Source organism: Onychomys torridus, chromosome 11, assembly GCF_903995425.1.
Source record: "Onychomys torridus chromosome 11, mOncTor1.1, whole genome shotgun sequence".
Lineage (NCBI taxonomy): Eukaryota > Metazoa > Chordata > Mammalia > Rodentia > Cricetidae > Onychomys > Onychomys torridus.
This window is the reverse complement of record NC_050453.1, coordinates 14,650,124-14,674,489: the sequence shown is the minus strand read 5'-3', so window position 1 is coordinate 14,674,489 and position 24,366 is coordinate 14,650,124. Positions and strand designations below refer to the sequence as shown.

The following is a 24,366-nucleotide window of genomic DNA, read 5'->3' as shown; positions in this document are numbered from 1 at the left end:
TCAGAGGACCCCAGTCCCTGCCAGGCGGGAGCAGAGCCCCACACCAGCCTCTGACCCTAAATGTGACCACAGAAAGGCATTTCTTCCTAATTTTGGTTCCTAGGACTAAGGTCTACATTGTTGCTCTTAAAATTTGCTACATTGTTGTTCTTCCGGACTGACGGGGAAACTGCCGCTTACCACCTTGACTTGCCCGAAAAAGGGCTCTACTGCCAACGAGTGGGTTCTCAGCGCCATCCTGTTGGCAGGAGAAGAACAGTTCTCCACGCTTGTGGGACTTGGCCAAAAGGGAGGAGCAGACTAGGTGCGGCAGTGTGCTGAGAGGGGATGGGTGGGATCCTATGCCTTCAGCATGGAGAGCTAGGCTAAGGTGAGGCGCCCGGACAGAACTAGGAAGAGCCCAGGTGGGTTGGGTAGCTGTTTGGGAAGAAAGTCACTTTCATTTAGACTGTCCTGGGAGGAGTGATTTTATTTCTTTTTAACTCCATGAGGGACAAGGTCTCACTATGTTGCTGAAGTGATCTCTGAGCACCTGCCCTCAGGCAATCCTCCTGACTCAGCTACTCTAATAGGTGGGATGATGGCTTAGACAACCACAATGGATTTTTGTCTTGTTTTTGTATGTTTGTTTGTTTGTTTGTTTGTTCGTTCTTTCAAGACAGGGTTTCTCTGTGTAGCCCTGGCTGTCCTAGAACTCATTTTGTAGACCAGGCTGGCTTCAAACTCAGAGGGAGATCCACCTGCTTCTGCCTGGGATTAAAGGCATGCACCACCACCGCCTGGCTATGAGTGTAGATCTTTACTGCAGGAATTTATGGGGTCAAGTGGGGGCCATGTGTGAGAAGACCAGGTTGTGGGAAGTTATCCACACTGTGTGCACAGAGGCAAGGCAGTAGTGACAGACAGTGACCGAATGCTGAGGGACTTGTGTTTGTCCTACAGTGTGACTCATCTGCCTGTGAAACCACATCGCCCACTTCCTGACTTACCTTAAGAAAATCTTACAGAAACTCAGGGCTTATGGATTTCCCTTAAGGAAACAACATTCACCTTTAAAACCCCAGTTTCTAGGAGGGACTCTGCTCAGTGACTGAGCACTGATCTAACATGTCTAAGGTGCGGGTTCCATCTCAGCACTAGATAAACACATACATAAATAAATCCAGTTTTGACCAGAGCGGGCAAACCTGTGCTATTCAGATGTTACTTTTCCACACCTCTCAGAATCTCAAAGGAGTCTGTGTAGGTTGTGGGGAGAGCTGGCCAGGGTGGAACTAAATGGTCTGGGGAGGCAGGGAGCATCTCAGACATCTGGAGCTAATAGGCAGAGAGGGGCTGCTGGTGTCACATAGGCCTGTTTATCTGTCCCAGCTCTCTGGGTTGGGCCAGCCTAGAGTGCCAAGGCCTGACAGGGTTCACTGGATGCGCTTGCTGTGTGGAGTCTGCAGGCTTGCTTTTAGAGGAAACAAGTGCAAGCCTTGTGGTGCAAACAAGTGGTGGCACATGCCTTTAATCCCAGCACTCGGGAGGCAGAGGCAGGCCTGGTCTATAGAGCAAGTTCCAGGACAGGCTCCAAAGCTACACAGAGAAACCCTGTCTTGAAACCCTGCCCCCCCCAACCCAACAAACAACAGAAAAACAAAACAAAACAAAAACAAAGAAAAAAAAGAAAGAAAGAAAGAAGAAGAAGGAAAGAAGAAGAAGAAGAAGAAACAACTGCAAAGAATAAACAACTGACTCAAAATAAATTAAAATATAATTAAGAAAAATCAAGCCAGGTGCATGCCTTTAGTCCCAGCTACCACTGCCTGGGGCTGGAGGATCAGTTGAACTCAGGAGTTAGAGGCAAGCCTGGGCAATCTAGTGAGGGCTTGTCTCTAAGAACAAGGTTTGGGTACGAAGTAAAGGGGAGAAAAACAGTTTTTCCAGTTTGGTGAGGTCAGACCTCACCTTCTGACTTGGGGGTCTGCTGTGGCTGATGTACTTGAGCAGGAAGACTTCACTCAAGCCTGTGGCCATGTGACAGCCTTGGTGACATGGCCCAGGGGATGGAAATTGTCAGATGTGTGAAGGAAGGTGTCAGGCTGCTAAGTGTGTGTTATTTCTGGGCTGGATGGGTTCCTCTAGGTCGCTGAGTCCAGCCTTCCCCAGAACCCGGCCGGCCAATGTTCTTGACTTGGTTCCTTTTCTCCTTTTAGTTTTTAGTCCTGGTGTTTTCCATCATAAGGAGAAGATTCTGGGATTATGGCCGGATAGCCCTGGTGTCAGAAGCAGGCAGGTAAAGAAAGCATTTAACTGAAAATGTGTATCTACGCATCCCTCTGAGCGTGAGGGTCATGTGTGCATTGTGCAAATATGTGTGTATGTAGATGCATGTTTGCTTACGTGTGTACATTGATATGTGTATGTGTATGTGTATGTATGTGTATTTCTGGGATGGGCTGGAGCCGGAAGCTGTATCTTTCTTTCTGCTGGCTACTGAAGACCCCCTTGAGGCCTTCCTGCTTAGAACTGTGCTGAAGGAAACCGAAGCTGGAGATCCGCTCTCTCCTGGGGCTCTGGTTTCAGGCTGTGGAGGACCATCCTTGCCTTTAGGGTTATTGCACCAAGGGAGGAGGATGACATTTTCTTTCTCGCCTTGGACACGGCTCTCTGAGAACATCATATTTGAAGGGTGCTACCTTGCTCTGGGGCTGGCTTAGGGATCAAGAAGGGAGGTGGGGTGTGGGGAAGCGGCCCTCCTTCTTTCTTGGTCAGGGCTCAAGTTGGATGAGCCTCTCAAACAAAACACAGGCTCTCTGGCCAGACCTCAGGCTTTTCCGGTTCTACTCTGGGTGGGGACAGTTCTGTGCATCTTACTAAAGGTGAAGATGAATCCTAGAACTAGACTTTCCTGTTTGGTCTGGTTGCTGTGAACCTCTGGAACTTGTGTTGGATGAGGCAACATGTAGTGAATGGCAGACATCAGATGCCCACTCCCAGGCCTATCCTGGTGGCCCATGGTCATTGCTTCAGCTCCTAAATGTTGCAGTGGTGGGATGGGGAAGGAGGGTACATTCAGAGAGATGCTTCCTTCTCCCTCAGAAGATCCCTTCAACAGCTCACTCAGCTTGGGCCTGAGCATGAAGGTCCTACCTCAGAACACAGGAGAGGCTGTGGGAAGTGAGTTCTGTGGGAATGGTTTACTTTCTAACTCTTGAGGACACGTCCTTTCACACGAGTGCTATTCTCTTCCCTCCGTGTCACAGAACCGGGGAGGGCACCTCATTCTCAGACAAGGGGTCTTGGAGGACACTTTGAGACAAATATGTTTGGGTCTGAAATGCTGTGAGGGGTGAGGTGAGCAACCCCACTTCCAGAGCCAACTCCTCCGTGGCTCAAATAGCACATGGCATTTACTAATGTGATCTATTCTACACCTTGGCCAAAGCACTGAGCTCCAGGTTCAGTGAGAGACTCTCACACCATAAGATGAAGAGAGACAGAGGGAGATGCCAAGTGTTGGCCGCTGGTCACCACGTGTGTGTGCATGTACAGCTGTACCTTAGTGTATACACACACACACACACACACACACACACACACACACACACACACACACATGTCACAGTATTTAACATGCAGTCCATCCACTCTGAATTATACACTTGAGCATTTCTCACCTTTGACTTTAGAATTGGGATGCCTCTTTTTTTTTTTTTTTTTTTTTTTCCCTGAGACAGGATTTCTCCGTGTAGCTTTGCATCTTTCCTGGAACTCACTCTGTAGCCCAGGCTGACCTCGAACTCACAGAGATCCACCTGCCTCTGCCTCCCGAGTGCTGGGATTAAAGGCGTGTGCCACCACCGCCCAGCAATCTTTTTTTTATTTATTTTATTTTTATTTTGAGAAAATGTCTCCTATGCCCTGGCCTCACAGGTTGATCTTCTTTGAACCTAGGATCCTCCTGCCTTCACCGTCAAGTGAGTGCTGGCATAATTACAGGTGTGCACCACCATGCCCAACACGAGATTATCAGTTACAGCTTAACTGGCACCACTGTTCCTTTCTTAATGGTTCATTACAGAACTATGCATCTGACCACCACTGGTATCTTGGATTAGATAAAAATAAAGTGTGTATGCATGCAACATATGTATTTTTTTTTCAGTTTTTACAGTTTTTCAATTTTTATCTTATATGTATGGGTGTTTTGCATGCACACATGTCTGTGCACCACACGTGTGCTTGGTACCCACAGAGGACAGAAGGGGGTGTCCACAAGAGGGTGTTGGGTCCTCTGGAACTGGAGTGACAGATGGTTGTGAACCCCATGTGGGTGCTGGGGACTGAACCCAGGTCCTCTGGAAGAATAGTCAGTGTTCTTAACCACTGAGCCATCTCTCCAGTCCTGTGTGTGGTTTGAAGTGGGCCCATTCCAACGATGAGGCCTTACGAGTATTCTTACTTCTCTGAACTACTTCCTGGGTGGGAGGAGGGGAAACGTGTTCACTTGTCACCCTCTGTCCCTGTGGCCACTCGTTCTCAGGCGTCTTTCTCTGGAATGAAGCCTCTGTGGCTGTCATCCCAGTCATTTGGTAGGATAAAATACAGCATTCCAAATTGATCTAATGCACTGGAAACAGATAACACTCTGAAGTTCCTTTAGGTGAACCAGCTCAGTGCTGAGGTTGGAGTGTGTACACACAGGTGTGGTTCTTTGATGACCCCGGGGCCCTCTGCTCTTCAGCCCATACAACACAGTTTTTGTTTTTTTTGTTTTTGTTTTTGTTTTTGTTTTTTTTAATTTGGTTTTTCGAGGCAGGGTTTCTCTGTGTAGCTTTGTGCCTTTCCTGGAACTCACTTGGTAGCCCAGGCTGGCCTCGAACTCACAAAGATCTGCCTGCCTCTGCCTCCCGAGTGCTGGGACTAAAGGCGTGTGCCACCACTGCCCGGCACAACACAGTTTTATGCCATATGGGTTTGTGCATGTTGTCTCTTTGTTTCTGTTTTTGTTTTGAAGCAGTTTATATTTGTTGCAGCCACTGGGCGTCAATAACTTTGATCCTGAACTCTAAGATTAGTAAGCAAAACACTGGGAATGTATATTTAACCTTCCTGAATTTTAGAATTATTTATCTTTTTTCCCCTTTTTATGTCTCCAGTGAAGCCAGATTCCAGAGGTTGTCGTTGTCATCTTCTTCTTCCTCAGGGCAACAAGACTTTGAAAATGAACTGGTTGGTACCCAAGGATTGGTTGTTTTTGTGGCCGGAAGGGCAGAGGGTCCAGCCTGGCAGGAATGATTGATGGAGGTCTGGCAGTTGTACTCTGTTTCAGTGATTAAGAGCAGCACTGTGGTCTGTGAGTGGTGGACCCTGGAGAAAGCGCCCCTCCACAGGAGCAGAAACACAAAGGCTTAGAAGAACCTAGAAAGAGATAGTGTTTAAATGATCCCTCACTGCAAGGCTCCAGTAACTGCAGGCAGAAAGGGCTGTGGATCCCCAGGGCTTTGCCAGCAACTTGACATGGTTACTCCTCTCTCACACTTACGGTTCTTGTGCAAGAGTTAATTATTGACTTGTCTGTTAGATTTTGAGCCAAATGTGGGCAGGAACTCTGCCCCCCTCATACAGCCTTGTCCCCAGCACTAGATATCTGGTAGGGTCTTAGTCATTGTTGAATGAGTGGTGAACAAATATTTGTCTTTCCCAGCAGGTAACCACCTAGCTTTATGGAGTAGTAAGACACCAGTGATCACAGAACGTACACATGCTTCTTTCCCTCTCCAGGGCCTGCTCTGGGGTACTTTCCAGCTCTCTAGACTTGTTCCTGTTTGTTGGGTTTTTTTTGTCCCACTGTTTTTGCCATTTGGAAATAATTTTACAGAAGTTCACATCACTTTTCCCAGGTCTTGGTTGAAGTTTTGTGATTTGACCCTGGCGCTTATATAATGCCACCGACTGACAAAACTTGAGGGTTTTTTTAGCAAGGTTGTGGGTTTTGTTTTTGTTTTTTGTTTTAATCCCTGCCCCCCATGGGATTGTGCCTTGCAAAGACTGAGAGCATAAGGGAGTGACTTACTGGATGTGTGAAGGAAAATCCTGTTTTACGCAGCAAGAAGTGGGATGGTTATTTAATCTCAAAGATGTGATAGTATCTGCCTCCCAAAGACATAGGTGTTGGATGCTGATACCTGTTCTCTGTCTTCAGGGATGCTGCCCTTGGCTGACTGCCATCTTCCGCCTGACGTGAGTAAGATGGGGTGTCTGCTGCTGGGCATGTGACTTTGTGTGGGGTTTGGTCACTCAGGAGGAAGGACCTGAGGTGTTTGACCCTGTAATGGCGTCTGTCATACTTTTCCAGCTCAGGGCCCAAAGAGTGGAGAAGGGCTAGAAAGAAAGTGTCTGGGAAGTCTGTGCAGTCAGGGCACAGGAAAGAAGACCTTTCAGGCGCATAGCTCCACTGGCACTCAGGGATCCCCAAACTGCAGTAGGATTCCAAAGGTTCTTGAAGCTAGTGGTAAACTTCGTTTAAAAATATTTCATGCTGGAGAGATGGCTCAGGGGTTAAGATCACTAGCTGCTCCTAAAGAGGACCCGGGTTCAATTCCAAGCATGTGCATGGCTGCTCACAACTGTCTGTGACTCCAGTTCCAGGCGATGTGGTACCCTCACACAGACACACATGCAGGCTTCTCCACCTGACCTTGGGCTCAACTTCCATCAAGCTCCACCATTTACAACAGGGTCTCTCACATATTAGTTCATTGGAATTGGCCCAGGCTCCTCCATGGTTTCATCAGTTCTAAGATGGCTGCTTCTTCCGTATTTCCACTTATCAGAAACAGAGGACCTGCAGTTATAGCCTGTGGTTGCTTAGCGGCCAGCACTTTCTTGTTTGTAGTGTGACACATAATGACATGTGTCTAACAAGGATGGCTGTGTAGGCTTCGGCGTGGACACCAACAGTGGCCGAGCCGAGACTCCTGCAGGCCCTGATGGCTGGCTGGCTCCTTCAAGCACAGAAGAACCCAGGCCTTCATCACCAAGTGTTTCTTAGATTTCTCTCCTCAAGTCCAGAGACAGAGAGAGAGAGAGAGAGAGAGAGAGAGAGAGAGAGAGAGAGAGAGAGAGTTTTTGAACCAAATGAGGTCACTGTATGAACATGGGATGGGATTGAATCCAGGGCTTCATGCATAGTAGGCAAGTGTTCCACTTCTGAGCTCTATCCCTAGCCCTCGTCTAAATAAGTTTTATTTTCCCACTTATTCATTTCAATACATATAAACCTGTCTAGCAGAGTTCCTATTCATATCCAGTCAGTGTGAAATATGAAGTAGAACAATTCCTGCCTAAAGTAAGGCAGAACAACCAATCTTTAATTAGCTTACATAATTATTATAAAAGAAGAGGATATCATAGAATTAAGAAAATGTGTTGGTTTAGGGATACTGAGTCCCTCTCTCAGGGCCTCAGTTTCCCGCCTGAGTTTGAGTGGGAGTTGGGTGGCAGTTGTAGCTGAGGGGAGGCAGGGTCCCTGGGAGAAGCCAGAGGGAGCAGGTGGGTGTGTGCATGGCTTGCTTAGAAGTGGAAGGTGGTTCGACACTGAGCAAGCGGGAGACTCACTAGCATGTCCCTGAGCATCCTTGGGAGTTGGATGCGCTTTGTGTTCCTGGCATCCTGAGCTCTGCTGGGTGGATGAGGTGGGGGAAATGGGCAGTTAGTTCCTCTGAGCCCATTCAGGTGTGGCTGTGCGGTGTCTGCAGTAAGGTGCCTGGATGCAGAGCCCATGCTGCCCTGTGTAAATTCACTTTCTTTTAAAAAAATTATTATTATTTTTTAAATTTTATAATTTAATTTAATTTTACATATCAGCCACGGATTCCCCTGTCCTCCCTCCTCCCTCCCCCCAATCAACCTCCCATTCCCATCTCCTCCAGGGCAAGGACTCCCCTGGGGAGTCAGCTCAGCCTGGTAGATTCAGTCGAGGCAGGTCCAGTCCCCTCCTCCCTTCACCCAGGCTGAGCAAAGTGTCCCTGCATAGGCCCCAGGCTCCAAACAACCAGCTCATGCACTAAGGACAGGTCCTGGTCCCACTGCCTGGATGCCTCCCAAACAGTTCAAGCTAACCGACTTATCCCGAGGGCCTGATCCAGTTCCATGGGGGCTCCTCAGCTATTGGTTCACAGTTTATGTGTTTCCACTAGTTTGGTTATTTGTCCCTGTGCTTTTTCCAATCATGGTCTCAACATCTCTCGCTCATACAATCCCTTCTCTCTCTCTCTCTCTCTCTCTCTCTCTCTCTCTCTCTTTCTCTTTCTCTCTCGCCACTGATTACTTCTAGACTTGCTTCTCCGGCTTTGCCACACAGGGCTTTCTTGATCTCTGGAGCAGGAACCTTGGAACCCCTGCTGTGTGCAGACTATGGGGGGGAGGGGAAGAGTAGGAGGAACACCTGGCGCTCCTCTCTCTATGGCAAGGAAATCTGGCTGTTGTGAGCTTGAGATTTTCCTCCTGACTCAGGGATTCTTTGTGGGTAGGAAGGAAGGCAGCTCAGGTCATCTCTGGGGCCACAGCAGGGTGAAGGGAAGGACTGATATAGTTGGGTGGGATGAAACACAAAATGTTCAAAACATGGCGCACCGTATTCTCCCAGCCCTTCCTGGGGTTGGGGGAGGGGACAGAGGGTGAGAAGGAGGGCCTGAGTGCGCCACACTGCATTCCCCAAACGGCTTTCGTCAGCCATCTTGCTGTGGAAGCAGGTAGGGATTGTGGGAAAGTTGTATCCACCTACCTCATCCATTATATAATGAGAGCACGGATGTTTCTAGCAACAGAACGCGGAGGATGGCAGTTCCTCTGCTGAGAGCATGTTGTTAGGACTGAGGATGGCTCCAGACTCATGCCAATAGCTTTGCCTTACAAGTTGTGTGGTCCTTAAAGCTGTACAGTTTTTCTGTGCCTTTGTACCCACACATCACAGTGAAGGATGTGGGCTAAGACACTGGCCTCTACAACTGTCCTGAGGATTGGATGAAAACTCCAGGCCTGGCCTGCTACTGCTACCTGTTAAGAATGTCTCCACATGTGTGTCTTGGCCAGCGATGACCAGATCCTGGAGTGGTGTGGAGAGGATGCCATCCACTACCTGTCCTTCCAGAGGCACATCATTTTCCTGCTGGTGGTGATCAGCTTCTTGTCCCTGTGCGTCATCTTGCCCGTCAACCTCTCAGGAGATTTGCTGGGTGAGACCCTTTCTCGGCCATTGTCTGTATTGGAATGGAGCAGGCCAGTGGCTCCACGGAAGGGACTTGATTTGGTAGAGTTAGACCCTGGGGGATGTGAAACAATCTTAGAGTGACTTCAAGAAAATTATTATCCAAATAAAGATCTAGAGGAGAATCCATTTAAATCTGGGCTGGGAGCTAGGGCCCCTTAAATATCAATTTTTGGTTCCATCTAAGTAGGGGAAAAAAAACCCACCCACCCACCAACCAACCAATCAACCAACCACACCACAGGTGCTATAGAATTGGAAGGTTTTAGCAGGTGTGTTTTGCTTGTTTTTTGAGACAAGATCCTACTATGTAGTCCAGGCTAGCCTTCCTCACCCTGCTGCGTGGCGTGTTGGGGTTGTAAGTATAGCCACCATTCCTGGCTTCAGAATGTATCTTTCCATTTCCTGCTCTTACCCAGGTCTGGAGACCACGATTCATGGATCCAGAAGGTGTCTGTGATACACTATGAAAGTCATTGTGGAATTATATCTCCCTAGCTTCCAAAATGCCATCCCAGATCCACTTATGACGTTTAGTGGTTCTCAACCTTGAGAACCTTGAGTTGGTAACATCCAAGGATGCTTCTGGTTATTATCATCAAAGCATCTTTAAAACAAACCTCAGTGCAAAATGAACTTAAATTCTGACTTTGCTGGCATGGTAAGCTGTAGCAGAGGTCCTGGTTGATGGAGCTTTGAATAGGTTGGTGAATGATGTCCTTGTCTTCCATGTCTAGGAAGACCTGCCACGTCTAGGCATCTTGTGCTGTGCCTCCCTGAGCTATAGAACTCTAAGCCAAGATCAGTTAGGCTTCTTCCTGTGTTCCCATCGTGATCCTGGAACTAAGTGTCCGTTTCTCTGCAGATAAAGACCCTTACAGCTTTGGGAGGACAACCATAGCCAACCTGCAGACCAAGTGAGTATGGAGCTTGTTGACCTTGAAGAAGGTTGGTTTGGGAACCTAGGGCAGGCTGGAAACACCCCAACACTGCTGTGTTGTTGGGCTATGGTGTGAACATGTCCCAGGCAGCTTTGGTTTCGCAGGAGGCATAGAGCCCTATGTCAGGACAGGGAAGCTGTGAACATGTCTTGGGAAGCTTCAATTTTGTAGGAGGCTTGGAGCCCCATGTGAGGCCCTGGGGAGTTAGAGTGTGAACATATCTCAGGCACTTCAGTTTTGTAGGAGGCATAGAGCCCAGCGTAAGAATAGGGATCTCTTCAAAGTATTTACTCCCTGATGAGGGCCATTGGCCCACATGGCCTCTGTTGGAGGCAAAAGCTATAGGCTCTTGGCAAAGTACCCCTTGAGGGTGATCCTGCCCAAGCCCTGCAACCCATTCCTTCTGTCGGGATGCCCAGCCCTGATAGCAGGTGATCTCTTCCTTAGCAATGACCTCCTTTGGCTGCACACTGTCTTCTCCGTCATCTACCTCTTCCTTACCGTGGGCTTCATGTGGCATCACACACGGTCCATCAGATACAAAGAGGAAAGCCTGGTGAGTGAGGCTGGGGCCTGGGACATGTTCCGGGAGGGTCTCAAGTGAGAGATGGAGGGGACGGCCCCCACGGTCTCCGCAGACCCACATCAGTCATGAACTTGAGGTGAATGCTGGAATCTGATTTCCGTGTTTATGATCTCACGTGGCATCACACTGCCACCATCACCTGTCACTGTTTTTCAAAAGACAGGGTCTTGTGTAGCTCAGACTGACTTTGAGCTAGCTGTGTAGCCAAGGATGACCTTGAATTTATGATCATTTTGCTTCCATCTCCTAAGTGTTAGGAATACAGGCATGCATCGGCACAACTTATTATTATTTAATTTATCGGTAAGCTGTAATTTGGACATTTTCCTTTCTTTTCCCAGTTGCTATTTGATCTGTGGGGTCAGGGCTTGTAGCTACTGCTGTGAAGTAAAGAAGTACGTTGAGGACTGAGTGTGAGCCCGGGGTAGAGTGCTTGGCTGCCATGTGTCAGGCACTGGGTTTGATAACCTAGCACGGCAGGACAAAGTAACACGCCCTCTCCATTTCAGTTTCCTTTGTTCCTGTGATAAACACCATGCCACACAGCCAAGTTAGGGGAGGGGAACGTTGATTTAAGCTTGTACTTCCAGAACACGGTCTGTCATTGAGGGAAGTCTTGGCAGGAACTGAAACTGGGACCCTGGAAGAATACTGCCTACTGGCTCACTCCCAGGCTTATGGCCTTGTAGCCTTTTTTTCTTTCTTGCCTAGGGATGGTGCCCCCCATAGTAGGCTGGCTCCTCTGACATCAGTCATCTATCATGACAGTCTCTCATAGATATGGCCACAGACCAGTCTGCTCTGGGTGATTCCTCAATTGAGGTTCCTTCTTCCCAGGGGACTGAGTCTAGGTTGTATCAAATTGACAAAAATGAGACAAAAACCTAACCCTCCCTCCCCCAAGCCAGAACGATTTGGGCTAAGGATGGGTGCCCCGCTATGACTTGCTTTGTTGTGTGATTCCTTTGAGCCACTGTCCTCTCTGGGCCCGTTCTCAGTCCCCTGCCCTGCAAAGGAGGCTCATGAGTAGTGTTGGAAAAGGATGCAGCATAAATAACACCCCTGGACCTCCTATCTACCGCTTTCTTTCTTGAGATGTGAAGCAGGTGATACCAGCTGCCCCCCTGCCCCCCATTACCCCGTGACCTGTCTCTGACTTTCTTCCTGATACTTCCCTGCCAGGTGAGACAGACCCTGTTCATCACAGGACTCCCCAGAGAGACAAGAAAGGAGACTGTGGAGAGCCATTTCCGGTAAGAGAAAGACCCTGTGAGCCACTCACTGGGCTGGCGCCTCTGAGGCCTGTACTGTATAGATGGACACCCGTGTCTTCTGTCTGCATATGCAGGGCTAATCCCTCCCTGACACGAGTATCAGGTGGCTTCCCGGGGTGGCCCGGCTGAGCTGTGCCAGCAGCCTGGTGGGCTGGTGTGTACTCGGTAACTGTTGTAGTTAAGCCTCGGGGACCCAGGATCCAGAGTGCTCACACTGGAGACTGAGAGCCCAGCCCTCACAGATTGGTCTCCCAGACCCCCAGGATGCTGGCTGGCTGGCTGCTGGGAGAGCCTCTGGCTGTCAAGGGCTCTGGGACAACCTCTGCAGCCATCACGCCTGCAGACAGAGCAGGCAATGCATACGGCCACCGGCAAAGGCTCGGGTTCAATTCCTAGCCAAAAGAGCAGCTCCAGGGCTCCCTCTTCGTCCTTGTCAGTTCTGCCAAATACCAGGAGTCAGCTACAGACTAACTTTGTGCAGTTTGTGACAAAAACAAGAGGTGAATCATCAGTAGAGACAGAACTGCAAAAGAATGTTTAAAATTATTGACGAGTCGCTCCTTCAGTAACCACAACTGTTTTTGGAAAGATTTACGTGGAGGTGCATAGTTACATGTGTATGTGAATGTATTTGTATATTCACTTGATACGAGAGTGATTTTCTATTCTTTGGAAAACATTCCTCCTGCCAGGCTTTGTTTGGAAACAGTGAGTCCACTTCATGCACACACTTAATTAGAAAAGCCAGTGTCCTCATTGCCCTGCAAGCGCTGCATGGCTCTGGCTTTGGAGGCCTTCCCGGGGAAGGCTGTTGGAGTACAGCAGGGACCTGGGGCTTGCATTGCAGCAGGGTCACTTTCCCTGGGAATCCCTTCCTCAAAGTCTTTTCCTTTCACCTTTTTTGTGGTTCCGATGATTAAATCTTACTAGACAAAGCCTCTACCACTGAGCCACATCCCCAACCCTCCTCTGAGCTTTTGTTGGGGTCTGAAATGGTCCTACTGACCAACAGATTAGTTAGCTCCTCCATGGGCTTGCCCTAAACTTAAGCAGGCTCCGCTCCCAGCACCCAGAATAGCAGCAGGTGGTGCCCGATATGGAACCAGAGACCTCAGGAGGCATTTGGACGGGGTTTTGTATATGGCGCAGGGCCATTTTGCGATCGCTGACCTTGGAGCTAGGCTGCCTGGATTCAGCTTCTGGCTCAAACATTCAGTCATTGTGTGACCCTGCTCACAGGAAACCCTTACTCTGCGTTTTGTTGACTGTTAATGTGTGTGTAGACATTTTCCAGCCTGAGGATGTTTTGCTGTTCTTAGACCCTCTAGAGGTCTATTGCTTTCTAAAAGGTTATGGGCTGAGTAGGATTTCAGGGGTAGCCTAAGGTAGATACATCCCTGGAACAGATGATCAGTTTCTTTCCTTGAGTGTCTGGAGAGGATAATAGTGCTGGGGTGGAACCCAGGGCCTTATGTATGCTAACACTCGACCACTGAGCCGTACCTCGGGCCTGCTCTGTTCATATTTCCCCACGAGAAATTCCTGCTAACCAAAAGCTGAGTCGGTAGAAATTTGTCAGTTTAAGGCAATTACTTTCATATTATTAAAAATAATACCTCTGGGGCTAGGGATGGAAAAAGTGATACAGTGTATGTTTAACATTTACGCGGCCATGGATTCATTCCCTGTCAACACACACTCTCACACTACATACATACACACATACAGACACAGATACACACACACACAGATACACACAGACACAGACACACATAGATATACACACAGACACACACACACACACACACAGACAGATGAACAGACATACAGATAGACACAGACACACACACACAGACACACACACACACACAAAGACAGATGAACAGACACACAGATAGACACAGACACACACACACAGACACACACACACACACAAATACACACACACACACACAGATACACACATAGACACACACACACAGACACAGATACACACACAGACACAGATACACACCCACAGACACAGACACAGACACACACACACAGACAGACGCACAGACACACAGACACAGACAGACAGACAAGACACACACACAGATACACACAGACACACATAGATATACACACACACACACAGACAGACACACAGACAGACTGACAGATGCACAGACACACAGATAGACACAGACAGACAAAGACACACAAGACACACACACACACACACACACACACACACACACACAGACACACAGACAGACTGACAGATGCACAGACACACAGATAGACACAGACAGACAAAGACAGACAAGACACACACACACACACACACACACAGACACACACACACACACCCCTCTTTGTATTAAACTTAAGTATTTCCCTCTGGAAAATTAGGGACAATAGGCAGACAGCAGCAGTGTGACCCCAGTGCAGGGGCGGGGCGGGGTAGTCATTTCTACAGGGATGTTCTATTTCAATGGCCTTCTCTGCTCCACCTTGCTGGCCCGCCGCAGGGATGCCTATCCCACATGTGAGGTGGTGGATGTCCAGCTGTGCTACAGCGTGGCTAAGCTGATGTACCTGTGCAGAGAGAGGTAAGGAGGTGGGGGCCTGAGTTCAGCCACAGCTTTCCCCCCCTCTTGCTCCGAGATGCCCACCTGCATCCTCGCTGGGACCCTTCAGCTGGCAAGGGGGAGGGTTGGCCTGCCCCTTTCCGGATCTCAAAGCTGAACTCCTAACCCTGCTGGTGGTGACTAATTGTTGGCTGTGGCATGGCCCCGGGAGTGTGAATCTGAGTTTGTGCCTCTTTCCTACCTTACAGGAAGAAGGCAGAGAAGAGCCTTGCCTATTACACAAACCTGCAGGCCAAGACAGGCCGACTGACCCTCATCAACCCCAAGACTTGTGGCCAGTTCTGCTGCTGTGAAGTACAGGGCTGTGAGCGGGTGAGACATTGCCACCTACCTGCCTGGAGCAGGGGACAGGCATGGGTACCCAGGTCACATCACCCAGGGACTGTGTCTTCCGGCAGGAAGATGCTATCTCTTATTACACCCGAATGAACGACAGACTGCTGGAGAGGATTACAGCTGAGGAGTGCCGGGTCCAGGACCAGCCCCTAGGAATGGCCTTTGTCACCTTCCGTGAGAAGTCCATGGCTACTTTGTGAGTATGCTCACGTTTGTCTCTTGTGTAGAGGCACACTGCCCTCACCTCTTGGGTGCCCTCACTCTCTGTTTGAGTGACAGCTGGTAGGGCTGGGTCCCTGCCAGGCTGATGTGGCCAGCCTCACTGTTGAGCTTTCACCCTCTGCTCCAGCCCAGCAGTCCACCCTGCTGTTTGTGTGCAGCATTCTGCTAGGTGGATTGGAACTCAGGACCCGGGGCCCTGCTCTGTCTGTTGACACATGAACAGCTATGGGGACACTGTGGAGCACTCTGGGTGTCCGTAGCTACAGGATCCCGGAGCTGCGAGCTTATGAAGTTCTCTCAGGCCTAGGACCTTGGTGTCATCTCACCTCAGAGCACAGAGTGTGTGTGCAGGGTGCAGAAAGGATGCCAAGCCTACAGTGCTTTATGTGCTTCAGGCGTGGTGGCTCTGGGGATGGTCTCTGGGATGTTACCAAGGGCTCTGGCCTCAGACTGTGGGAAGAGGAGAGGTACTCAGAGGCAGCCAAAGCAAAGAGAAGCCTGAGATGGTGAGGGTGGGCCATGAGTCCTAGGAGGGAACTTCAAGAATGGGCCATGTGTAATGTGACCTGATGCTGTTCCTGGACTGGCACAAAGTCAGCTTTATGCCCCAGTGTCACAAGGAGGCATAGAGCATGGCCCCTGGCAGGCATGTTCTAGTAGGGCTGTGCAAACAACATGGAAGCGGGCCAGACATCTGGGGATGCTAAAACCTAATGTGCTGGGCCTTGCAGAGTTATGATGAGGATGAATCAAAACCTTCTGCAGCATGGTAGGCATGGCATTTCTTTTTGATTGTTTGAGACAGGGTCTTAAATAGTTCAGATTGGCTTGGAACTCACTATGTGGCCTAAGCTGGCCTTGTCTACTGTCTTAGTTAGGGTTTCTATTGCTGTGAAGAGACATCATGACCATAGCCACTCTTATAAAGGAAAACATTTATTGGGACTGGCTTACAGTTTCAGAGGTTTAGTCCATTATCATCGTGGCAGGACACGGTGGCATGCAGACAGACATGGTGCTGGAGAAGGAGCTGAGAGTTTTACATCTGTGATCCACGGGCAACAGGAAGTGACAGTGGACCACACTAGGCCTGGCTTCAGCTTCTGAGACCTCAAAGCTAACCCCCTAGTGATGCACTTCTTCCACAAGGCCACACCCACTTCAGGAAGGCCACACCTCCTAACAGTGCCACTCCCTATGGACCTATGGGGGCCATTTTTATTCAAACCACCACATTTACTCATGGTCCTCCTGCCTCAGCCTCTCCAGTGCTGGGATCACAGTGTGCAGCACAGCATGCTTGGGTCTCCTAGCACTAATTATAATATGATAGTAACAATGGGGCAGGCATCCTGTGCTCAGACCCTTATTCTGCCTGCAGCTGCTGTGGAGGTATGCGACACACAGGTGAACGGCACCGTAATGGCTTCTGCATTTCTTGACAGCATCCTCAAAGACTTTAATGCCTGCAAGTGCCAGGGCCTTAGGTGTAAAGGTGAGCCCCAGCCATCCTCCTATAGCAAAGAGCTCTGTGTCTCCAAGTGGACTGTCACCTTTGCCTCGTACCCTGAGGATGTCTGCTGGTAAGTTCCCAGACTGGGAAGGGTGGGAGAGGAACCTGGCTTCCTGCAGGGGTTAGGGGGTGGAGAGATGGGGGATTGAGGATTGGGATGGGGGCTCCCTGGTTACCTGGAGCATAGATGTGGCCTGGCTTTTTTTTCCCCCTTAAACAAATATTTACATACTGCCAGGTGGTGATGGTGGTGGTACACACCTTTAATCCTAGCATTCAGGTGGCAGAGGCAGGTGTATCTCTGTGAGTTTGAGGCCAAACTGGTCTACAGAGTGAGTTTCAGGGCAGCCAGGACTGTTACATAGAGAAACCCCTCAGGCTGGAGAGATGGCTCAGCAGTTAAAGGCTAGGCTCACAACCAAAAATACAAGAGAAACCCTGTATCAAAAAACCAATAAATAAATAAATTATTTATTTATTTACTATTTTATTATTTTTTGGTTATTTTGAGATGAGGCTCTGGCTGTCCTGGAACTCACTATGTAGACCAGACTGGCCTTGAACTCACAGAGATCCTCTTGCTTCTGATATTAAAGGTATGCACCTATATACCCAGCTCTTTAACAAATATTTAAACACCTACTATATGTGTAAGTGAATTAACAAGATTCTGAAAAGGGTATCAAGGATTTATTAAGATATAAAATGGAAAGTAAATGCACTCATGGATACGGAACAAAGTAAACAGCCACCGTGGTCCTCCATTCTGTCCCTGTGTGTGTGTGTGTGTGTGTGTGTGTGTGTGTGTGTGTGTGTGTGTGTGCATGTGTGTGTGTGTGTGTGTGTGTGAATGGAACCAGCAGTCTGATCTCTGACCACCACAAGAGACAGTAAGCGCTCTCTCTACACTCTCTCTCCTCAGTTTTAAGCAGTCCCATACCCAGAGAAAACCACGCCTCTGTCAAGCCAGATACCCCAAGGTCATTGGCAGAGCAAATTCCGAAAACACTATATGCCAGATACCATTCTATTTTCATTGGTTTTATTATTTAGTTTTTATGTACAGGGGAATTTTGCCTGCATGTATGTCTGTGTACCACATTGTGCCCATAAAGACCAGAGAGGGTGTCATATTCTCTGGAACTGGAGTTATATAGATGGTTGTAAGCCTCCATGTTGGTGCTGGGAATTGAACCTGGATCCCCTGGAGCAGACGGTACACTTAACCATTGAGCTGTCTTCTAGTTCCCATGGCCTCATATTTAATGGCCAGCTACACAGGTCACGAGGAGTCTAGGCTCTGGGCCTGGGGCTGTGATATGTTTGATAAGTCTGTGCTTTTCCCCATCAGTCTTTAGCATTCAAATGCTGTCCAGAAAAAATACCATGTGAGCTATGTACTTCATTCAAAACTGTCTAGTAGCCATGTTAGAAAAAGAAATAATTGAAATTAATCTTAATGTAAACCTCTTACAGTATACTTCAAATGTTAACATTTTAACACACAATATATATCGAGACTTTTGTTTCTTTCATTCATACTCAGTTTTTGAAATCTGTTGAATATTTTATGTTTCTAGCACCTGTCAGCTGAGGCCACTCACACCTCAAGTGCTCAGTAGCTGAGTGGGTATGTGCCCTGCCACACTAGGCAGCACAGCCCTGGATAGAATGGCGGCCATACTACGGAGCTGAGCCATATCCGTAGACCTCGGGTGACATTTAGGACCCACACTGAGGATGGAGGCATCCTAACATGCTTGCTGCCTGCCAGGCAGGGCTTTCTCAGTTGCTTGGGTGGAGTCAATGCACATATCCAGCCTCTGACAAGATCTTTCCTCTGAGTCATAGCGTATCCCGGAATTGAGGGTGTTTTTGTGGGGTGAGGAGACAGGTCCAGCTGTGCCCATGCTCCCTGGCTCCTTGCACCTCAGCCCATGCCCTCCCTGGAAAGAATGCACTATTAGTTACAAAGTGTCTCGGCACTCTGAGAAGTGCTAGGCTGGAGTTTTGCCTGGACAGTGTAAGGTGTCTGTGACATCACTGGTCATTCCCATCACTACTGACAACTGTTCCCTTCTGAGCTCCAGGACCTGAAACTCAGCCTTCTTGTGGCTGAAGGCCAGTGCAGAGAACTTGCTTTGCTCTTGAGGTCCAGAGGAGCCTCAGCCAGAGTCCTAGTCTGGCCTCCCTAAAGTTGCCCTGAGGCGCCTCAGCCATGAGCACTGCTGGCATTGTGGGTGGCCTGTGCCTGGGAGATTCAGCTCTTGGCTGGTGTTGCCCTCTGCAGGAAGAACCTCTCCATCCAGGGTGTCCGCTGGTGGCTGCAGTGGCTGGGAGTCAACTTCACTCTGTTTGTGGTGCTGTTTTTCCTGACCACACCCTCCATCATCCTGTCTACCATGGACAAGTTCAACGTCACCAAACCCATCCATGCGCTGAATGTGAGTTGGTCAGCCTGCAGGAAGAGGGCGGTGGGGAGCAGTGAGAACCGGACATGGAGCTTGAAGGTTTGAAGTGGGGGGCCATGTCACTCAACTCTGTGTGTGTGTGTGTGTGTGTGTGTGTGTGTGTGTGTGTGTGTGTGTAAGTGTGGAAGCCAGAGAAGGATATTGGTTATCCTGCTTGATTACTTGGAGACAATCGCTCGTTGATCCTGGTATGAGTTGGGCAGCTAGAAGCCCCAGTGATCTTCCTGGCTCCACCACTTACAGTGCTGTGGGCAGAGGTGTGTGCAAGCCTGGCTTTTCACATGGACTGCTGGGGATTTGAACTCAGATCCTCATGCTTGCACAGCCAATAGTCTTACCCAATGGAGCCTTCCTAGCCTGCGTTCGCCCTTTTAAGCTTTAAGTGTCATGGTGATGTTTATTATAGAACCTTTATGGTAATGCAATTATAATCACTTAATGGAATCATTCTAATGCTCAGCAGGGAAGAGCATCCAAGTTGAATGAAGTCTATTTAGTCTGAAGGAAATGGGAAACATTTATGGAAAAATTGCATAGTGATTTTGGTAAGCTTACAATAAAGCAGAATATACAGCTTGACATGATGGCTCATACCTTTAATCCTAGCACTTGGGAGGTAGAGGCAGGAGGATTAATGTAAGTTCAAGGCCAGATTTGTCTACTGAGTGAGACCCTGTTTCAAAAACAGGCCCAGAGACATATCTCATGGCTAAGAGCACTTACTGCCTTTCTAGGGGACACAGGTTCTGTTCCCAGTACCACACCAGGCAGCTCACAACAGCCTGTCACTCTACTCTCCACACCAGCCTGAACGTGGTGCACGTAAGGTCACACAGGCAAACATACATGTAAAAATAAACAAGTCTAAAAAAACCCAACCAAACAATCAAATAAAACCCCCGACACACAATGTAGAATGCTCCGAAGCAATGTCTCCAGTGATGCATATATGTGAGGACAGAGAAGGGGCACAAGGCATAGGACACACGAAAGGAGCCTCTTTGGTTGGGTGGGATTGTGAATGGGTTTATTTTACGATTTAGTCCTGATTATCTTGCTTTAAAGCACTATATATTTGCTGTAGGTAATGAATGGTTTTCAAAATACCTCAGATGATCAGGCATGATAGATACTCAAGAGGCTATGATAGGTTATATGCCCAGATGTGGTAGTGCACACCTGGAACTCCAGAGCTTGGGAGAGGCCTTGGCACCCTGGACCTGGCTTTTCCATCACTCACTGGTGAATCCTGAGTCTGAGGGTTTGTTTTTTTGGTTTTTTGAGACAGGGTTTCTCTGTAGCTTTGGAGGCTGTCCTGGAACTCGCTTTGTAGACCAGGCTGGCCTTGAACTCACAGAGATCCACCTGCCTGTGCTTCCCGAGTGCTGGGATTACAGGCATGCGCCACCACCACCCAGCCTGTCTGAGTTTTTCATTCACTAGCTGGAATTGGTCACCTGTCATGTTACACCTGTGATAGATAGAAGGAGCACTGATCTGACTCCAAAGATATTAAAAAATACCTCAGTATACACGGCATGGTTTCCTTTAGATTGACAGCAGGTACAATTCAATCTCTTGCCAATCTTTTTTTTTTTTTTTTTTTTTGTTTTTTTGAGACAGGGTTTCTCTGTGTAGCTTTGCGCCTTTCCTGGAACTCACTTGGTAGCCCAGGCTGGCCTCGAACTCACAGAGATCTGTCTGGGTCTGCCTCCCGAGTGCTGGGCATGCACCGCCGCCACCACCACTGCCTGGCTCTTGCCAATCTTTGGATGCAGGGCCAAGGCCTGTTTTTCTGAGATATTTCTGCTGGTTAGAGTTCCCCTTTGTCTGTCTTCTAGAAACTACATTCTTATTTAATCAGTTCTGATCCTAGTTTGCATTTCTCTAAGTAAGAATTTGAACTGTGGATGCAGCTCAGCGGCGTAACAAGAAAGCAGGCACAGAGCCCTTCATCCTCTCCCAAGTACCCCAAATAGATGAATACATGAAGTAAAGCAAATCTTGAAACATGTGCATGCCTGGTGCTCGAGGCAGCCAGAAAAGGGTGTTGGGTCCCACTAGAAATGAAGTTATAGATGGTTGTGAGCCACCATGTGGGTCCCGGGAATTGAACCCATGTCCTGCGGAAGAGTAGCCAGTGTTCTTAACCACCGAGCCATCTCTCTGGCCCCTAATTTACTCTTTCATAATTCGACAACATATTTTCAGAAACTGACCTTAATAAGTCCTTTAAACACATTCAACTTAAGCTTTTAAATTCTTACGTATTTATTTTGAGGTCCTGGGAACTCACACATACTAGGCAAACTCTCGATACTGAGCCACACCTCTAGATATCCCAGCTTAGTTTTCAAAGAGAATCTCTTCCTGTTTTTAATGTTCCTTTAATCAGTGAAAATAAATTCTGTAATGACAGTAGCCAGTCCAACCAGTATAAACAGGATTAGGACCAGATACCATGAGGCTGTGGCAAGCTGCAGCTGGACAGTGGGGACTGACTGGCAGACAGGCCGGCCGGAGAGGAGCCCTGGCCTCCAAGCAGCCGCTGTCAGCTCTCCACTGGGGATGGGAGGCCGGTCTCACCTGGCCCGTCATTGCAATGATAACGCCTTTCTTTGCTGTAAAGGTCTGGGTAATCATGCAGGACAGTTACTGTTTATTTGCTAGTGTTTGTGGACTGCCCACCCGTTCCCCCACACAGTTTGGATTTTTTTGTTTGTTTGTTTTGTTTTTTTAAGGTTTTGTTTATGTTTCTCTTTTTTTTTTTTTTTTTTTTTTGCCAGAGCTGAGGATCGAACCCAGGGCCTTGCGCTTGCTAGGCAAGCGTTCTACCACTGAGCTAAATCCCCAACCCCCACACAGTTTGGGTTTTGGAGGATGGCTAGGAGCACTTTGAGCCGCCAGGTCCCCAGGGACCCCCAGTCCTCTCTTGACCCGATGTGGTCGGTGGCCCTTGTTTTTCAGAACCCTGTCATCAGCCAGTTTGTCCCCACACTCCTGCTCTGGTCCTTCTCGGCGCTGCTGCCGTCCATTGTCTACTACTCCACGCTGCTGGAGTCTCACTGGACGAGGTGAGCAGAGCCTGAGCCTGTTCTGGGGTGGATGCCTCTTGCCCCACCCAGGGCAGCAGGCACATCGCTGGATCTTACTCGACAACTTATAAACTTGTCTCTGTCCCCTGCAGGTCGGGGGAAAACCGGATCATGGTGTCAAAGGTCTATATCTTCTTGATCTTCATGGTGCTGATCCTGCCCTCTCTCGGCCTGACGAGGTACCCCCGCCCCCGGGGCAGCCCCCCGTCAGAAGCAGGACCAGTTCTTGCCATCTATTCTGTAACTGTGATAGTCCTGAAAAACAGAAAGCTTGTGAACAAAACTTACAGAAAATCTCCTCTGCAGGGAGGGTCTGTTCCTAGCTGTGTTCTTCTTGTGGAAGGAAGTGCCTGTTAAAACACGTGTGATGAGTCACATGTAAGGGGCACCACAGGAAACAAATGTCTCAAGATTGGGGCTGCTTTGAGAGGGGAAGAAAAAGAAAGTGTGTCGTGACTACATGATCATGACAAGAAAACCGGAGGGCAGAGCTCTCTCGATTGGTGTGATCTCTCGATTGGTGTGAGCGAGAACCCGGGTTCCATCTCCAGGATTAAAACAAACAAACACAAACAAACAAACCCCCCCCCCCCCCACAAATCCAAATGAATAAGAAACTCATGGAATTCATCTGCCTTTCAGCCTGGATTTCTTCTTCCGATGGCTCTTTGACAAAACTTCCTCCGAGGGCTCCATCAGGTTGGAGTAAGTATTGGCTCAGCCGCCATCCAGAGTGCAGCTCTAAAGAGCTTTGTGGGGGAGGGCCCTGCAGTGTGGTGTTAGGCTCCGGGATAGGCATCCCTCCCTGGAAATAACAGGCCTTGCAATCACACCGGGCCCCCCCTGCATTCCTGGACCGTGCTGTGGGAGCTGACCTACTTTGTGTATGCGTGCAGAGATGTGGTTGTCATTTAGGCCAAGGTTCCATTACTGGCAGTCACCTCCCTTGTTTGAGACTTACTTACAGGCCACAGAACCACTGGGAGAAGGGACGGCTGGGTTTTGTGAGGCCCCAGTCAGGGAAGGATACCAACCAAATGTAGTGACTGTGTAGCCTGTGGATTGTTTTGTCAGGAGAATGGAGTTCAGTTTAGGGCTGGTATGTGTCCTTGCTCCTCCTGTAAGCCTAATTGTGACAATGGATCTATGCTAAATGTTTATGAGTCCTTTTTTATTCAGCCCTCATAAGAAGCTATGAGGGATTGCTGGAGAGACAGTTTCCCGTGTGTAAAGTGCTTGTAGTCCAGGTCCTGGGACACAGACAGGAGGATTCCAGGAGCTTATTGGCCATCCCCAGCCAGTGAGTGGGCTCCAGTTTCAGTGAGAGAGAGAGATAGGGTCTGAAAAAATAAGGTGGAGAGCCATAGAGGAAGATATCTAGTGTACACACATACACATATCCCCCACACCCCACAGAGAGAGAGAGAGTCAGAGAGAGAGAGAGAGAGAGAGAGAGAGAGAGAGAGAGAGAGAGAGGAAGCTGGATAGGGAGATGGAGAAAGCTGTGATTTACAGACAATGGGGATCAGAGATGTTGAGTAACTCACTCAAGGTTGTCTGGCTAGTTATTCAGCCTATTTCACTATACTGGGGGCTTTCAATAGCCCCAAAGGCTCTAGATTGATTGGGAATGGTTGTGGGGAGGTTGGCCTGAAAGGATGGGACATTTGTTTCTTGCTGAGTTGACTGGTGACTCAGGAGCAGAGAGCTCCAGATAGACAAATACCTACCCAACTAGCTCTTGCCTTGGTGGCCAGTGGCTTCTGACTACCAAATCCGATGGCCTGCTCTCTTCCTATTCTCTGTGACCTATGAGCCATATCTGACATATTGGTGGAGGGAGGCTCTTCCTGAAATCAGTGTTCTCGCTTGACTCTGAACTCTGCTCCTGGCCTCTCCGCCCACAGCATCTCCTGTGCAACCTCCTTGGGACTTCCTGCAAAGCTGGGTATTGGCTGCCTGAGGGCTCTGTCCTAGCCCTCCTCATCTGGACTCAGGCTTCATTGCTTTTTAACTAATGAATTAAAATCTGTGCTCAA

The 24,366-nt window shown here is 48.8% G+C and overlaps 1 protein-coding gene across 4 annotated transcripts in view; it reads left to right on the top strand.

Annotated features, from left to right (window-relative positions):
• Window positions 1-24,366, top strand: part of Tmem63a (transmembrane protein 63A) — a 38,108-nt gene that overhangs the window by 6,052 nt on the left and 7,690 nt on the right. For all 4 annotated transcript variants that reach the window (XM_036202372.1, XM_036202373.1, XM_036202374.1 and 1 more), the window contains exons 3-17: window positions 2,199-2,278; window positions 5,145-5,217; window positions 6,191-6,228; window positions 9,082-9,224; window positions 10,122-10,173; window positions 10,645-10,753; window positions 11,966-12,036; window positions 14,571-14,651; window positions 14,879-15,002; window positions 15,089-15,222; window positions 16,694-16,831; window positions 19,052-19,205; window positions 22,200-22,306; window positions 22,420-22,506; window positions 22,970-23,032. In XM_036202372.1, coding sequence (XP_036058265.1) covers window positions 2,199-2,278; window positions 5,145-5,217; window positions 6,191-6,228; window positions 9,082-9,224; window positions 10,122-10,173; window positions 10,645-10,753; window positions 11,966-12,036; window positions 14,571-14,651; window positions 14,879-15,002; window positions 15,089-15,222; window positions 16,694-16,831; window positions 19,052-19,205; window positions 22,200-22,306; window positions 22,420-22,506; window positions 22,970-23,032 — 1,454 coding nt within the window. The remainder of the gene's footprint in view (window positions 1-2,198; window positions 2,279-5,144; window positions 5,218-6,190; window positions 6,229-9,081; window positions 9,225-10,121; window positions 10,174-10,644; window positions 10,754-11,965; window positions 12,037-14,570; window positions 14,652-14,878; window positions 15,003-15,088; window positions 15,223-16,693; window positions 16,832-19,051; window positions 19,206-22,199; window positions 22,307-22,419; window positions 22,507-22,969; window positions 23,033-24,366) is intronic.